Raw genomic sequence first — 18,080 nt, forward strand, 5'->3', positions numbered from 1 at the left:
TATAGAGGAGATTAAAGACAATGACTTCAGTCTTCCCGATATTGAAATTGAGGAAATTTCTGTTCATCCAGACAAGTCAAGATGGTGTGTGACTTGGAGGGGAAATTGGAGGTGATGGTGTTCACATACACCTGCCACCCTGGTCCTTCTAGGTGGTGGAGGTTGAAGTATCTAGAGATTTTGTCAAAGTTCTTGTGTTTAGATATCCCCTCACCCCCTGCCTCTCCCACCTTTCCCTCCATCTCCACCCTTGTAGGCCAGAGATTGTGTAGGCTGAGACCAGTTGGCAGGTCCCCTTCCCTGAAGGACATAAGTGAAGCAGTTGTATTTTTATGACAATCTGGCAGCTTTTATGGTCACTTTTAGCTAGTGCCGGCCCCACAAATTCCCAGATGCATCCAGCTCAATTTCACAACCTGTCTTTGTGTTTTTGTGGGTTCTCTCTCACTCCCTTTTTTCTGTTTTAAATCAATTTCACAGGGCATTAGAAGGGGAATATTTTCATTCAGGAAACTGAAACCAAACATCACATCAGGATCTGACCGAGTCGCCTAATTTATTGTGACCTGAATATCATCGGATTTTGAACATGGAAGGAAAAAGCACCATTCACAGTGGGGAGACACGGTGGAAATGTGGAGATTGTGGGAAGGGATTCAGATACCCATCTCAGCTGGAAACTCATCAACGCAGTCACACTGGGGAGAGGCCATTCACCTGCTCTGAGTGTGGGAAGAGATTCCGTCAGTCATCCAACCTGCAGACACACCAGCGAGTCCACACTGATAAGAGACCTTTTAAATGCCCAGACTGTGGGAGGTGTTTTAAAAGTTCTGGTGAACTGATGTGCCATCAACGTGTTCACACTGATGAGAGACCGTTCAGCTGCTCTCACTGTGGGACTGGGTTCAGGTGGTCATCTCACTTCATTGAACACCAGCGGATCCACACTGGGGAGAGACCATTCACCTGCTCCAACTGTGGGAAGGGATTCACTCAGGCATCCCACCTGCTGTCACACCAGCGACTTCACACTGGTGAGAGGCCATTCACCTGTTCCAGGTGTGGGAAGGGATTCACTCAGGCATCCCACCTGCTGACACACCAGGTGGTTCACAGTGGTGAGAGGCCGTTCACCTGCTCCGAGTGTGGGAAGGGATTCACTCAGTCATCCAACCTGCTGAGACACCAGCGGGTTCACAGTGGTGAGAGGCCGTACACCTGCTCCGAGTGTGGGAAGGGATTCACTCAGTCATCCAACCTGCTGAGACACCAGCGAGTTCACAAGTAACTACAGTGATTGGATGTTGTTGTGAAATCACATCCAGGACTGAACCATGTTCATTGAGGTCTCTTTCTGCTGATGTTAATAAACTCCAGGTCAGTTATATAGGTTGATAATCTGGATAAAAGTCAAATAAATCAGCTTTGTGTTAAACTCACCATGTGTCAAGACCCTTTAATCTCTCTAATACAAGCTAGTTCCTTTTGAAGGGCTCTCCCTCTCCCTGTTTCCTCCATCATCACCTCCAACAACAAGTGTGAGGAGGTCATGGAGCTTTTTTGTCACTAAGATTGAGACAATCCGATCAGCTGCCTCTGCTGCTTCCCTCCTTTCAACTAGCCGACCGGGACAAACTGTCTCTAAGGTTCCCCCTTGTCTGAGCCCTGAACCCACATCTTTCTCCAGTTTCTCCGCAATCTCCCCTCATGCCCTCTCAGTGCTCATCTTGTCCATGAGACCCACCTCCTGCCCCCTTGACCCTATTCTCACTAAATTTCTGACCATCCAACTTCTCCATGTTAGTTGAGATGGTTAATGGTTCTCTCTCCCTTCTGGTACTGTCCCTCTCACCTTTAAATCCACCATCCTGACCCATCCTAAAAGAAAGGATCTTTCCTTGGCCCCTCCTCTTTCTCATCCTCATTCTGCCACTAGGTGACATCATCCAAATGCACCGCGTTCGTTTTCACATGTACACTGACAACACCCAGCCCTACCTCACCACCATTCCTCCCCATTCCTCCCCACTGTTGCTAAATTATCAAACTGCTTATCCCACATCCAGTACTGGATGAGCACAAATTTCCTCCCATTAAAAATTGGAGGATCAAAGCCCTTGTCTTCAGTCACCACTACAAATTCTGTTCTGTAACTACTGAGTCCATTCCTATGAGGTAACATTGGGATGTATTGTCCTATGTTTGTCAAGCCAGGAAGCTTTGTACCTAAGCGAGAGGGAGAAAGATATTCCTATAATATTCAATGCATTTCCGAAGTTTTTATGAGGTTATTAGACAGTGTTTTCTCACAGATCTCCCCACCTTGAGAAGGGAATATCCTTATTGACTTCTCACAACTGATTTCTGACTAACCTCACTATTTCTAAGCTCCGAGCTTGTTTTCCTAGTTTCTTAATGACAAACTGTTCATAACATACGAAAGCAACTAGAATGATCAGAATCAGCAACTCAAACCCTTGAGCTGCCACCTAGAGTAAATGTCAAAACTTTTCCACTAAAATATGATAACTATCATCTTAGATTCATCCTCCCCACTTGCCGATCATCTCACACAATCTATGTTATTGGCATGTTATAAATACACCTGGTTCAAACAAAATTTCATGCACGGACTTTAAAGATTCTCCAGCTCTCTGTTCACCTGCATTCTCCTTGTGGATATTTTCTAAATACAGCTTCTATTTCTCTCTTCACATTAATTTTACTCCCTCTCATAGGTACCAGTGTGTTTAATTCTGTCTAGATTGTTTGAAACTCAGTTTGAAACCAAGGTTCTGAATTGCAATAAGACAGCACAGTTTGACATTCTACGTCGTTCTGCAAGGAGCTGCGTGTTGTTTTTGTCGTCTAGTAGTTATCAAATTTGCTTTACACGCCGAAAGTTTCCTGAATCGAAACTCATTGAAGAACAGTGGAACTGGCAACATTTGTGGAAAATGTTCTTACCGCCATTGACAACCCGGATCTGAGTGACACTGAATGTTGATGGGGGAAAAATATTCACGGCTTCGCCTCTGAACCACCAAACTTTACAGTTAACTGCCGAACGCGCTGACCAATTGTTCTGCAGAGACTGATGCAACTTTCTGTGTTCTTTGTACAGGTACAGCCAAGTCTCTTTGAACATCAGCACAAGTTTCTCACCTCTTCAAACATGCTCTGCTTTGTTGTTTTTTCAAACTATTTTTACGACCAAGTGAGTAACTTCAGACTTTGCTACATTTTTCTCCGTCTGTCATCTTGTTAGCCAATCACCTCTTATATATTATAAAAACAGAAAATGCTGGCAAAACTCAGCAGGTCTGACATAATCTGTGGAGAGGGAAACCGAGTTAACGTTTCGAGTCCGTATGACTCTCCTTCAGACCTGAAAAGAAATAGAAAGTGATAGAATATATGCTATTCAAGCGGGGAGGGGAGGGGGCGGGGAGGGGGGCGGTGTGGGGCGGGTAGAGCAGGCGAGATTGGATAGAAGGTCAGTGATAGGTGGGGGTGGAGGAGAGATTGACAAATGTGTCATGGACACAAGACAAAGGGAGTGTTAATGGCAGTGGTCAGGGCTGAAGAAGGTGCGGATAGTGGCATAAAAGTAAGGAAGCAGAATGTGTGAATAGAAGAATAAGGGTCAGCACTTTGTGAAAGAGCAACATGGAACAAGGAACAGATGGCTCTATTTTGGGCTGGGGTGGGGGGAAGTGCGGTGGTTGGGGAAAAAGGATAGAAAAGGGGATAAAAGGGGGGATAAAATAATGAATAAATTAATAAAAATAAGTAAATAAAAATAAAAATATATTTTTATAGCGAGATTTTAAAAAGGGTGAAATTAGAGGAGAGAGTTCACGGTCTGAAGTTGTTCAACTCAATATTCAGTCTGGAAGGCTGTAAAGTGCCTAATCGGAAGATGTGGTGTTGTTCCTCCAGTTTGCGTTGAGCTTCACTGGAACATTGCAGCAGGCCAAGGACGGACATGTGGGCATGAGAGCAGGGTGGGGTGTTGAAATGGTAAACGACAGGAAGGTCTGGGTCATACTTGCGCACAGACCGAAGGTGTTCCACAAAGTGGTCACCCAGTCTGCATTTGGTCTCTCCAATGTAGAGGAGACCGCATTGGGAACAGCAAATGCAGTGGAGCAAATTGAAGGGGGTGCAAGTGAAGTGCTGCTTCACCTGAAAGGAGTGTTTTGGCCCTTGGAAAGTGAGGAGGGAGGCCCCTAAAGGGCCAACTGTCAGTTGTTCTTTCACAAAGTGCTGATCCTTGTTCTGCTATTCACACATTCTGCTTTCTTGCCTTTATGCCACAATCAGTATCTTTTTTCGCCCTTACCGCTGTCATTAACACTCCCTTTGTCTTGTGTCCCTGACTCCTTTGTCAACCCTTCCTGAGCCCCCACCTCTCACTGACCTTCCCACCTGCTCCACCCAACCCCTCATATAACAGTATAAACTCCATCACATTTCTGTCTCTCTTTTGCTCCGAAGAGTCACAAAGACTCGAGACATTGACTATGTTTCTCTCTCCACAGATGCTGTCAGATGGTGAGTTTTTCCCAGCATTTTCTGTTTTTAATACAGATTACCAACATCCACAATGTTTTAACTTATTAATTTGCTTCTTCTATATTGTTCTGCAGTCTCGCAGCTTTCCACATAATACCACCATCTCAGCTGAAGGTTATCCATAGGTTCCAGAAAGGATTGAACTCGCGCCCCCTGACTTACAAGACAAGTGATGTAACCACTGAGCTATGGAGCCACCTATTAACTTAAGCATACGGAAAATCGACCATATTCAGTAAAACGAGGTGGAGGCTGAAGTTCCAGCTGGATGACATTTGATAGACCTGGAAATGTCTAAGAGGAAGAACAGGGAGTTAAAAGATGCGACATGAAAGCGGCAGAATTTGATGTGTGTCAGTTACTTTCAGTGATGAATTTCTGCCGTGTGTTCCCTTGTCAGTTTCACAGGAGCCGCAGGGATGAGGTTGGCGGCACCTGGTTAAAATGAGGAATAATGAGAACTGTAGTCAGCGGGATTCAAACCTACAGGGGGAGAGACCAATGGATTTGAAATCCATCACCTTAAACATTCAGCCGCGACTAACAGCAGCTTCCAAGCTCAAATGTGTTCTTGTCAAATCAGAAATGGCTACAAAATAAGTCACTCGGCCCATCGTGTCTGTGCTGGCTCTCTGGAAGAACAACTCAACCAATTCCACACACCCGCCTTTCTCCCACAACAATTTATATTTGTATGGCCTCTCCGCATTTTTCCAAACAAAATAACATTCACAACCCGCCCTATATTAAACTAGAATCTCCTCTTGTTCTCCGAAAGGGAATTCCTAAAGTTCCCCAAAATGGGAATATGACTTAAACTGTGGCAGCGCTGGGATTCGGATCCACCCCTCGAGGGACTGGAAGGAACCCAAGTCCAAATCTTCATGTTACTGAGTCGGGGAAACTTTGTTAATTAAGGGAAACTCTGCATGGATTCTGCAGAAACTCCTTCTTCAAATTTGAATTAGACAGTTACTTGAAATAGAGAAAAATTAGACTTATGGAGAGAGAGAAATATATTGAGACGAATTGGTTCCTCTTTAAAAAAGAAGCTGGCACAGTAGAGATGATCTAATGACCATCCAACCTGCTGTACCATTTGATGATGACATTGTTGATCAGTCTGTCTCCAGCATTCTTAATGAGAACAACCGAATTCCATTTCTTCAAAACAAAGACCCAAAAATGCTGTTGCGGAACTGCATTGGAGTCAGATGGACTGGGCTCCTTCCCAATGGAGTTTCTGTAGTGTAGTGGTTATCACGTTCGCCTTACACGCGAAAGGTCCCCGGTTCAAAACCGGGCAGAAACATTACCGCAACTTACACATTTAAGTAACAGGAAAAGCTGCGTTACTCCTTCTTGTTGTTGAATGTTAGCTTAATGCAGTATCTCACAGCCGAATTGCACTTGCTCTTCCACTTATCTGTTGGAAATCGCCGGGTAACAGGAAAGTTGGCGATTTCTGTCTTTTTTTGTCGCTTAAGGACCCAATGACAACCCGGGACTGTGAGACAATGAATGCTGCTCCAGCTAACAGCAATCGCTGTTGTCATTGGCTGAAGAAGTCGGTTGTGTTCTAGAGAAACGTGTCATTTTGTCGGAGAAAAGTGTCTCTGTTGAAAGAGGTTTGAAATGAAAATAAAAGGCACAGAAAGCATGGATAAGCCGGGCTGTAAAGCTGCAAACCTGGGGGTCTAGTGGTTAAGGTTTGGCGCTTATAAATGTCATGAGAATGATTAATATAAATATGCATTACTTCTTGATTGAAAACTGAAAACGCATATCAGCTCCGCCTGAATCAGTGGAGTGAGAGCTGGAGTTTTGCATCAGAGCCGGAAATGTCACCCGTGCAACAGGCCGCGAGCAAACACAGAGGTGAAGATAGGGAATGAGAGAAGGGCATGGCAGGCTGCAAATCACTGACTATAGTGACGGTGGTTCACGGCAAAATATAGCGGTAATAGGGGAGATTTCACTGTTTACACTGACACAAACCTCTCCCAGGTCTGGTTCCGAATCTTGTGCTAAATGACAAAAAAATTCTCACTGAATTTACTCAGTTCCATGACGTCAGAAGAGCTGAACACAAGGGAAGAAGGTGGATTTTGCTGGAATGGGTTGAAGATGATAGAATGACTGTGAAGGCAGCAGCAGTGGGGATGGAAATGAAACAATTATAGAAAGTTACTTTGAAAGGGTAGTTGTGATTGGTTGATCAAGAGTGATATCTTTGCCAGTTTGAACAGCAGGAAGATAAATCTGTCCCATTCCCACCCACATTTTGCACCATCATCCCTTTCGTCAGTTTCTGTCTCATGCCTTGTAACCTATCACAGTCCTTCCGTTTTGTCCTTTCACTCCCCTTCGCATCTGTGACTTTTCCAACTCTGATGAAAGATCATCCAGCTGGAAGATTAACTCTCTTTCTCACTCCACAGACGCTGCCAAACCTGGTTTCATTTAATCAGGAATTTCTGTTCATTGTGACAGTTCACACAGTGGTAAGGAAAAGGTTTTCCTTGACCGGGAATTGCCAGTGAAAGCACCATATCCTCAGCACTGAACAGTCACAACTTCCAGTGAATTAGAGGGCAATTTTAACGCAGAAACAACCAAATCGATTTTTCACAAAGTTGGAAGGAGAAGGACTCAGTTTGAGCGGTGATACTGCTGGAGAAATGGAGAGCTGGGGATCACCCATGGAAGCTGCAAAGTTTTCAGGAATAATGGCGCCTAGCGTGGGGCTCAAATAGATGGCCCCGGAGTTTAGAGTTGCATGCTCTATCGATTGAGCTAACCGGACCAGCATTTAAAGCCGTTCATATTCCAAAATACATCATTAGAAATCCTGATTTCCAGTTGGTGTCTCAGCTTGTTCTGAGTTTAACTCATGTGAATAAAGCTTGTGATGATAAAAATGTGTTCATCCCCTTGGGGAACTGAAGCACATTGACACAAACAGAGGATCACAGATAGACATTTACACCGAGAGTGACAGAGGCCGAAGGAGAGGCAAACACCAAGAAAGCAAGGGCGACACCAACTTGGTCAATTATTGTTCCTTTCCAGACTCCAAATTGAGTGAATGTTTGCAGATGAATGGAAATGAAGAAGCGCAAAAGGGAAGCAGGTAAAGCACACGGGAGTGTTTGGAAGGTTTTTATTCAATTTAACGAATAACTAACCCTGGAGGCATCTAAAGGAAGATGTGCAGTCAGCCAGACTCAAACCTGCTTCGGGAGACCCCAATGGATTTCAAGCCCATCACTTTAAACACTTGGCCCCGACTACAGGCCTTATGGTGATTTTAATGTTGTTCATATAACATCCCCGAACGGTTCTAGCAGCGATAGAGAGCATTCGGCTCCACATCTTCCCGGTCACCCTGCAATTTACACTGACTCTCCTTGTTCTTCCCACCAAAATGAAGATCTTAAAAGGACACCGACTTCGAGCCGATTCTGAGATGATGTGACTGAAAGGGCAACACACACAGGAGACTGGAGTCTAAACCCAACGCCCTGAGACCGCTCGGCCATGCTATCTCCACTCAATGCACACTAACCATTGCCTTGAGTGGTGTTTGCACTGAATTACAACATAACCAACATAACCAAGATAGTCCATTTTACCTCCCGAGCCCCTCATAGTATCATAGTATCAGGTCAAAAGTTACCCCACAGATAGAGGCCATTCAGCCCGTGTCATAGCAACATAGGGCTCAGGAACAGGAGCAGGAATAGGCCATTCAGCCCTTTGAGTCGGTTCTGCTGTTCAATAAGGTCATGACTGATCTGGTTGTGGGTTCAACTCCAATTTCCTGTCAGCCCACCATAACCCTTGACACCCTTGTCTATCAAAAATCTGTCTAAGTCTGCCTTGAATAAATTCAATGACTCAGCCTCCACTGCTTTCTGGGAAAAATAATTCCACAGACTAACAGCCCCCCGAGAGAGAAAAAAAACTTCTTATCTCCGTCTGAAAAGGGAGACCTCTTACTCTTCTGGAAACTAACTCGCCTGCTCCCACTTCCTTGCCTTTTCCCCGGAGACCTGGATGTTCTGTCCAATCCTCTTTTGAAATCCACGATTGAACCTGCCTCCCCCACACTCTCAGGTAGTGCATTCCAGATCCTAACCACTCGCTGTGTAACAGAGAAACCCCTGTAGAATTATTGGCTTCGGGACAATCAGAATATTTGGTAACAGACAAAACGCTGAAAGTTTCAAAGGGAGACGGCAACAGTTGTAGGAGAGCTGGTTCCCGGTGAGATGGATGTGTCTGCAGTGGGTGGGATCAGGCAGTTTCCATGTATCCACGATGAATGTCCCAAATTTAATTTTTGGAGAATGAAACTGATAGAGAACAATTGTCATTCTGGTAGCAGCAATCTGAAGCTTTAACTCACTGACCCCCTGCTTTAGGGTATCTCGAAGAGTCAACTTTCATCAGTCTCTGTTGCACAATTGATCAGTGCATTCAGCTGAGAACTGAAAAAAAATCGGTGGTTTGAGGCCACCCAGGGGTGAATCCGTCGTCGTTTTCTCCCCATCAACATTCATTACCACACATTTCTGGCTGGCTCTGTGGCTCTGAAACCACAGGAAAATATCGCCCAACATTGCAAGCTCGACTTTTACCCTCTGAGTTCCCACAACAATCTTCATTTCTGAACTTTCATTTCAAAGAATATTCTGAATATTCATTTTAAAGAAAATAAACGATCATGTACCTCCAGCTAGCCCAATAGAAATCTATGAAGTTATTGGATCAAACGAACGCATCAGTTTTTCTCACTTCCTCAGCTCCACAGTGAGTGAGACAGGGAAATGCAGCAATTATCCAGCCCAACACTCTCCAATCAGCCGTTGCCAGAAGAAACATTTTTTTAAGAACTGTTATTATTTTGCTGAATTTAATTTTGATAAATAGTGAAGACTCAGGGAGGTGGTGGCTTAGTGGTATTGTCGTTGGGCTAGTAATCCAGAGACACAGGGTAATTCTTTGGGGGTCAGGGTTGGAATCCCACCTGGAATTGAAAATCTAATGGTGACCATTGAACGATTGTCATAAGAACCCATCTGGTTCACTAATGTCCTTCAGGGAAGCAAGAATGACACCAGCCTGGTTCTGTTTTTGTTCTATTTCCAAGTGCAAGTTTCATGACTGTTTTCATGAATGAACGGAAATATGAAAACTCTCGAATGTTTGGTTGGATTAGATTCAATTTAACTGATAATTAACTCTGTAGACAGAGAGTTAAAACCAGGGAAAATGGGAAGTGGAAAACCCCAATGGATTTGGACTCCAACGCCTTAACCACTCGGCCACGACAACTGGTCCTCTGCAAAGTTTAATGTCGTTGGGATAAAATCATAAATGCCCACAGCAGAAAAGGAGTAAATTCGGCCCATCGTATCCGTGTCGGCTCTCTGGAAGAGCAATTTAACTAATTTCATAATCCCACCTTTTTCCCACAGCAATTTATATCGATCCTGTCCCTCCTCCTCCTCCCTGTTAAAATGAAACACCGCATACATACCCCTAAATAAAATTTGAGCTGGCACGTGTTCGACCTGCTGTTCAAACTGCTCATGTACAACTTTCAATTTCCAAAATCCACCAACACTGCGGCTCCTGTGAAACTGACAACGGAACACACGGCTGACATTCATCACTGAAAGTAACTGACACACGTCAAATTCTAAACGCTTCCATACTGCAGCTGTTTCTGCTTCTGTCCCTGCCTCGCCTCCAGCTCCCTCTGCCGTCAAGCTCCCAGGTCAATTAGCTGCTTGATGCAGGCAAAGTCAGTTCACGAACCCAATTTTTCCCTGGAAAGCAGGGACAGGGAATGTAAGACACGAGGCTTTGAGTCGGGATGGGTTGACAGGAGCTCATTTTCCTGATTGTCCGAGATACTGATTACAGGAATGTGCACAGTGTCAATTATCCATAGCCAGACTCTCCTTCCAATCTTGTGCACCTTGTTAAGCTTTGAAACTGTTAATATTTTCACACTGGATTTCAATGTGAAGAAAGCGGAGCTGGGATGAGTTTATGTTGTTCAGTCGATGTATTGCAAGAAGGTACACAACAGGCTCATGATAAAAGTGCCTATTTTGAAAGGGATGCTCCATCTCCATATCATTATGTTTATCCAGAAGCCCTGTAAAAGGTGCAAGAAAGATTTACTGGAGTGATGCCAGAACTGAAAAGTTATAACATTCAAGAACGATTGAACAGGTTAAACAGGTTTTCTCTGGAAAGCAGGGTGAGTGATGACTTGATCGAAGCTGTTAATATTCGAAAAGTGTTTGGAAGATGTTTCCGCTTGCGGATAGACAAGAATCAATATAACTTAGACACCAATAAATCCAACGTCCATTTCAGAAGCAAAGTCTTTGACCAGAGATAAAGGCTGAAAATGATAGAAATACTCGGAATATCTGGGAATTTCTGTGGATTGAGAGTCAGAGTTATGTTTTCAGGTATGTGCACTGACTCAGTACAACCCTGCTGAAAAGTCACACACCTGAGAGGAAAAATATGTCTCTCTCCACTGTCGTTACCACTCCTGTTTCGAATTCCAAAATGTCCCTTTTTTATTTCAGATTGACAGCATCGCTTTTCTCTTTTCCTTGGATGAGAATGTAGAACACATTTCCAGAAGGATTTGAGATCCAAGTCTGAGCTGCACACTCCTGGGTAAAGTCAAACGTTGAAAACATGATTCACCAGCTGAATGTGGAAATGATTCACTTAATCATCTGATGAGTTGACACAGCAGCAGTCACATCTGATGGAGAAAATTCTGGTAGTTCATGTGTGCAAAGTTTGGTCACCAGTCACCAGAGGCTTTAAAAGTTCAAAAGATTGAAGCCGCAATAGGCACATTCTTACTGGCAAGAAGGAGTTTAAATGTTCAGTATGTGGAAAGAAAAATAACTTCTTCACCTCACCTGCTAAGAATCCAGTGAATTGACATCTAGCTGTAAGGGTTTGTTCTGTTGTTAATTACACCCAGGACAGAAGCGTGGTAGAGGCATGTGCACTTTGTTACCTCAATTGATATAATAATTTTATATTTTGACCCTAAATCTCCAGTCATCATCGGATCATGAAAAATAATTTTACATGCAACAGCATCGGCTTCTAATGGCGGACATGTCACCCAGCATTCACAGCGGGAAAGAATATGCCTGATAGAGAGTTCGGCGTTCGGCGCATGCGCATTCTGGAGTGTGTTTGTCACATGCGCATTGCTGTCTCCTACCTGCGCATGCGTGATTCTGTCTTTTGACCAGAGCAGCAGAGAGCGGGTAAGTAAATGGCGACGGCAGCAGAGCAACAGAGTTAGTGGGTGGACGGGAGGAATGGAGCCAGCAGAGTGGGCAGGGAGGTTTCATAAACACTTGGTGCAGGCCGCAGAGCCTTAATCAGAAACTACCGGCCCCATGTTTGCAGTGAACAGACCGGAAATGGCTGGGTCTCTCCCTCTGCTCGGCCCGGGGGAGCGGCTGTGCAGCAGGGCGCATGCGCGGTCATCCTGGTCTACGTAGCAGGAGGAGCTAATGTTGTGAATTTCTATCCTGAACACTCAGGGATGGATTTTGGAAACTCCTTTTACAGGGGGTTAGAAGGGGAGAATTTACACACAGCAAACTCAAACCAAGAGGAATTTTTGTCTCTTGCAATTTCTATCCTGCACTGACAGCGATGGATTTTTTTTATAATCTCCTTTTTACAGGATGTAAAATGGGAAGGATTTACAGATCGCAAACTCAAACCAAACATCACATCAAGATCTAACAGTCACTCCATTCATCAGGATCTGAATATTATCGGCCTCTGACTGTGAGCATTGAGTTCCAGCTCACTCAATCACTCACTGTGTAAATTTTTTTTCCTCACACCCCCCACCTGCAGATCTTGCCTCAAATCTTAAATCTGTGTCTGTAATCCTTTTATGATCAACTAATGTGAACATCATTATCTACCTTATCTCAACCTATCATAAACTTATACACCTCCATAAAATCTCCCCTCAACCTACTTTGCACCAAGGAGAACAACACCAGTTTCTCCAAACTAACCTTACAACTAAAATCCCTCATCCCTCGACCCATTCTGGTAAATCTCCTCTGCCCCCTCTCAAGGACCCTCACATCCTTCATAAAGTGAGGTGATCAATGGTTTGCACAGACCCAGATGTTCTGTGCCCGTGTGTGTGACACCATCACACATCAACAATTACACTGTGACATCATCACACATTGACAATTACACGGCGACATCATCACACATTGACAATTACACTGTGACATCACCCCGCTCCCTGGGTATTTCCTCAGCTGGAAGATTTTTCTCTGATTCCAGTGCTTCTGATATCTTTCCAGCTGCAGGATCCAGCAGGAAATTTTAAATTTAAAAACTGTATTGTTTCAGAGTTGAGTATTTTTGACTATTCATCTGCAGTTGAGAGCTTTTAGTGCTGTGCTCTGTTATCTGTTTCATGGCTTCATGGCTCTGGGGCTGGTGTGGTTCCTTTACTGTGGATCTGAATCCATGTCCATCTATTGCTTTTTTTCATCCTCTGCCCTCCCTGATCACCTCTCTGCCATTTTCTAACTTTCTCTGTCACTAATTACGAGTGTACATTAACTATGTTTAGGATTTTACTGTTCCTTCTGCCAACTGTGTCTAAATGAGGTTTCCACTGCTGCGTGCCCTGACCAGGTGCTGCTGGCTTACCAGCTTTATCTTCCCACAGTATCTTTCAGGAATTGTTTTTCCTGCGCTACAGTCCATTTCACTTCCACTTTAGCGCCTGTGTTGACCATCAGATTCTGCCCGCCCTGAACTGGTAAATCATTAATTCTATTGTGTAATGGAACGTACCAAGGTGTTTCACAGGAGTGTTAGAAAGCAACATTTGACACTGAGCCACATGAAGAGATATCAGGGCAGATGGATAAAAGTTTACTGAAAGAGGAAGGTTTTATGGATTATCTTAAAGGAGGAAAGTGAGGTGGAGAGGTTTAGGGAGGAAGTCCCAGAGGTTGTGGCCTTGGCAGCTGTTGGGAGAGACACGAAAAGTGGAGCAGTTAAAATCAGGAATGCTGAGCAGGTCGGAATTAGAAAATTGTAGATATCTCGGAGGGTTGTGAGGCTGGAGGAGATTACAGAGATAGGGAGGGAGAGACCATGGAGGGATTTGAAAACGAGGATGAGAAATTTAAAATTGAGGTTCTCCTTAACCCAGAGGCTTTGTAAGTTGGTGGATACAGGGGTGATGGGTGATCAAGACTTGGTGCGAGTAAGCAGAGTTTTGTATTACAGGGAGGTTGAATGTGGGAGGCCGGCCAGGAGTCTCTTAGGATAGTTATGTCTAGAGGGAACAAAGGAATGGATGACAGATTGAGCAATTACATACAGGGCTATGCGGATAGTGTGGGAAAAAGACTTTGATTGGATTGAATGGCAGAGCAGGCTCAACGGGCTGAAGGGCCTACTCCTGCTCCTATGTCCCTATTAATGTCTGGTTCAGCCTCACACAGTTGTCAGGGAGAGGGATGGAGCCGGTGGTCAGGGAGTGGAGTTTGTAGCGGGGACTGAAGACAATGGCTTCAGTCTTCCCAATATTGAAATGGAGGAAATTTCTGTTGATCCAGACAAGTCAGGATGATGTGTGACTAGGAGGGGATCTTGGAGATGATGGTGTTCACATACACCTGCGACCCTGTTCCTTTAGGTGGTGGAGGTTGAGGTTTCTGGAGACTTTGTCAAAGTTCTTGTTGTGTTGTAGGTATCCTTTGACACCCTGCCTCTCCCACTTCTGTCTCCCTCTCCTCCCTTGCAGGCCAGAGTCTTGTGTAGGCCCAGACTGGGTGGCAGGTTCCCTTCCCTGAAGGACATTAGTGAACCAGTTGAGTTTTTATGACAATCCAGCAGTTTTCAAGGGCACTTTTTCCTCGTGCCGGCCCCACAAATTCCCAGATTCATTCAGCTCAATTTCACAACCTGCCTTTGTGTTTTTGTGGGTTCTCTCTCACTCCCTTTTTTCTGTTTTAAATCAATTTCACAGGGTATTAGAAGGGGAGGATTTGCAGTCAGGAAACTGAAACCAAACATCACATCAGGATCTATCAAAACCTAAATATCATCGGATTTTGAACATGGAAGGAAAAGGCACCACTCAGATGGGGAGAACCCGTGGACATGTGGGGATTGTGGGAAGGGATTCAGATACCCGTCTAAGCTGGAAACTGATCGCCGCACTCACACTGGGGAGAGGCCATTCATCTGCTCCCAGTGTGGGAAGGGATTCAGTCAGTCATCCAGCCTTAAGACCCACCAGTGAGTTTACACTGATAAGAGGCCTTTTAAATGTTCAGACTGTGGGAAGTGCTGGAAAGGGTCTGAGGAACTGATGCGTCATCAGCGTGTTCACACTGACGAGAGCCTGTTCAGGTGCTCTCACTGTGGGACTGGATTCAGATGTTCATCTCATCTCACAGGACACCAGCGAACTCACTCAGGGGAGAGGCCGTTCACCTGCTCTGAGTGTGGGAAGGGATTCACTCAGTCATCCTACCTGCTGACACACCAGCGGGTTCACACTGGGGAGAGGCTGTTCATCTGCTCCGAGTGTGGGAAGGGATTCACTAAGTCATCCAGCCTGCTGACACGCCAGCGGGTTCACACTGGGGAGAGGCCGTTCATCTGCTCCAAGTGTGGGAAGGGATTCACTAAGTCATCCAGCCTGCTGACACACCAGCGAGTTCACACTGGGGAGAGGCCGTTCAACTGTTCCGGGTGTGGGAAGGGATTCACTTGCTTATCCCATCTGCTGAGACACCAGCGAGTTCACACTGGGGAGAGGCCATTCACCTGTTCCGGGTGTTGGAAGGGATTCACTCGCTTATACCGTTTACAGAGATACCAGCGAGTTCACAAGTAACTACACTGATCAGATGTAGTTGTGAAATCACATCCAGGACTGAACCATGTTCATTGGGGTCTCTTTCTGCTGATGTTAATAAACTCCAGGTTAGTTATAGGGATTAATATCCTGGATAAAAGTCAAATAAATCAGCTTTGTGTTAAACTCACCGTGTGTCAAGTGTTTTTAATCTCTCAGACACAAGTTAGTTCCTTTTGAAGGGCTCTTCCTCACCCCCGTCTCCTCCATCCTCACCTCCAACAACAAGTGTGAGGAGCTCATGGGGCAGAAAATTATGCTCGGTGGGCGAACGTTCCGACGTCATCACGCAGTCCCGCAATATTTCACCAACAAGTAAGAAGCCTGTAAGGCCACGAAGAAGTTAATTAAATTCAAATTTACACTGCCCATCGAACCTAATGGTTGGCGGGCGGGCGAAAAGGCCAAGCAGCCTTTAACTTTATCAGGAAACCTCATCCACGGGCGGGACGAGGTCACCTGAAGCAAATCAAATTTTACACTTGAGTTAAAAGCATGAAACAAAAACAGAAAATGCTGGAAAAACTTAGCAGGTCTGACAGCGTCTCTGGAGAGACAAACAGAGTTTTGCTTCTTTGCAAAAGTATTTTGCAGTATTTTGCTTTTATCGCATTTAATTCACTGCCACTTCTCTTCCAGGAATGCCGACCTTGAAGAAGTACGGCCCTGCAGTATTTTGCTTTTACCTTATTAATTAACAACTTGTCCCTGCTCATGTGACAGAGTGACATGAGGGGACATGTTTCATAACATGTATAAAATCTTTAATATATATTTTTTCAAATCATTCCATCTCCCTGAGACAGCTCTCTGCCTCAGGGAGATTATGTAGCTCGCTCTCGCGTGCATGTACAAAGGTCACACTCGCCCACCTTGCACTCCTCCCCCCGCCCGCACAGGCAGCGCTGAGCACTGCTGCTCACGTTTCACGCAGCGCAGGCCTTAATTGGCCCCCAGCATGAAATTGCCTTCCGGGCCTGATTGCAGGCAGCGGTCAGCTTCCCGACTGCCCCACTCGCCCCCACCAAGCCTGCACGCCAAGGGCAAAATTCTGCCCATGGAGCTTCTTTGTCACTAAGATTGAGAAAATCCAATCAGCTGCCTCTGATGCTTCCCTCCCTTCCACTAGCCCACCGGGACAAACTGTCTGAACCCTGAACCCACATTTTCTCCAGTTTCTCTCCCATCTCCCCTCATGCCCTCTCAGTGCTCATCTTGTCCACGAGACTCACTTTCTGCTGTACTGACCCCACTCTCACTGATCTACTGATCACCCAACTTCTCCATGTTAGCTGATATTATTCACAGTTTTCTCTCTCTCTTCTGGTACTGTCCCTCTCACCTTTTAATCCACCGTCCTGACCCATCCTCAAAACAGGATCTATCTTTGCCCCCTCCTATTTCTCATCTCCATGCTACCACTAGGTGACGTCATCCAAAAGCACCGTGTTACTTTATACATGTACACTGACAACGCCCAGCTCTGCCTCACCACCATCCCTCTCCATTCCTCCACTGTCCCTCAATGATCAAACTGCTTATCCCACATCCAGTACTGGATGAGCAGAAATTTCCTCCAATTAAACATTGAAGACAAAAGCCATTGTCTTCAATCACTACTACAAATTCCATCCCATAACTACTGCGACCATCCTGATGAGTTATCATAAGGGTACGTTGTCCTATGTTTATCAACCCAGGAATCTTTCTTCCTATACAAGGAAGAGAGAGAGAGAGAGAGAACTATTTCTGTAATGTTCATTAAATTTCTGAAGATTTTATAAGGTTAATTAGACAGTTATTTCTCACAGATCCCCCCACCTTGAGAAGGGAATATCCTTTCTGACTTCTCACAACTGATTTCTGACTAACCTCACTATTTCTAAGCTACTAGCTTGTTTTCCTAATTTCTTGATGACAAACTGTAGATAACATACTAAAGCTACTAGAATGATCAGAATCAGCAACACAAACACTTGAGCTGCCACCAAGAATAAATGTCAAATCTTTTCCACTAAAATGTGATAACTATCGACTTAGATTCATCCTCCCCATCTGCTGATCATCCCACACAATTCTAAATTATTGACATGTTGTAATTACATCTGGTTCAAACAAAAGTTTATGCACAGACTTTAAAGATTCTTCAGCTCTCTGTTAACCTACATCCTCTTCGTGGATATTTTCTAAATCCAGATTCTATTTCCTTCTTCAAATTAATTTGACTCACTTTGATATGTTCAAGGTGTTTAATTCTTTCCTGAATGTTTGAGAGACAATTTTTATCTGGAATAGGTCTTACTGTATTGATCATTTAAAACATTGTTTCATTCTACTGGCCACAATAATCACTCATGCCCTGTTTTTTCTTCATTCATGGGATATGGGCTTTGCTGGCTGGGCCAGCATTTATTGCCCACCGCTAGTTCCGCTTGAGAAGGTGGTGATGAGCTGCCTTCTTGAACCACTGCAGTCCATGTGGTGTAGCTACACCCACAATGCTGTTAGGAAG

The 18,080-nt window shown here is 44.7% G+C and overlaps 1 protein-coding gene and 1 non-coding gene across 2 annotated transcripts in view; both read left to right on the plus strand.

Moving 5' to 3' along the window:
• Positions 1 to 561: 561 nt before the first annotated feature.
• LOC144673364 (uncharacterized) overlaps positions 562 to 18,080 on the plus strand; it is an 87,719-nt gene continuing 70,200 nt past the window's right edge. The window contains 2 exon segments of the mRNA XM_078535249.1: positions 562 to 1,279; positions 14,846 to 15,468. Coding sequence (XP_078391375.1) covers positions 590 to 1,279; positions 14,846 to 15,468 — 1,313 coding nt within the window. The 5' untranslated portion in view covers positions 562 to 589.
• On the plus strand, positions 5,821 to 5,893 carry trnav-uac (transfer RNA valine (anticodon UAC)). Its single transcript has one exon. It is a non-coding gene; the product is annotated as a tRNA-Val (tRNA).

Source organism: Cetorhinus maximus, unplaced genomic scaffold (genome assembly GCF_964194155.1).
Source record: "Cetorhinus maximus unplaced genomic scaffold, sCetMax3.hap1.1 HAP1_SCAFFOLD_353, whole genome shotgun sequence".
In the NCBI taxonomy this organism is placed as follows: domain Eukaryota; kingdom Metazoa; phylum Chordata; class Chondrichthyes; order Lamniformes; family Cetorhinidae; genus Cetorhinus; species Cetorhinus maximus.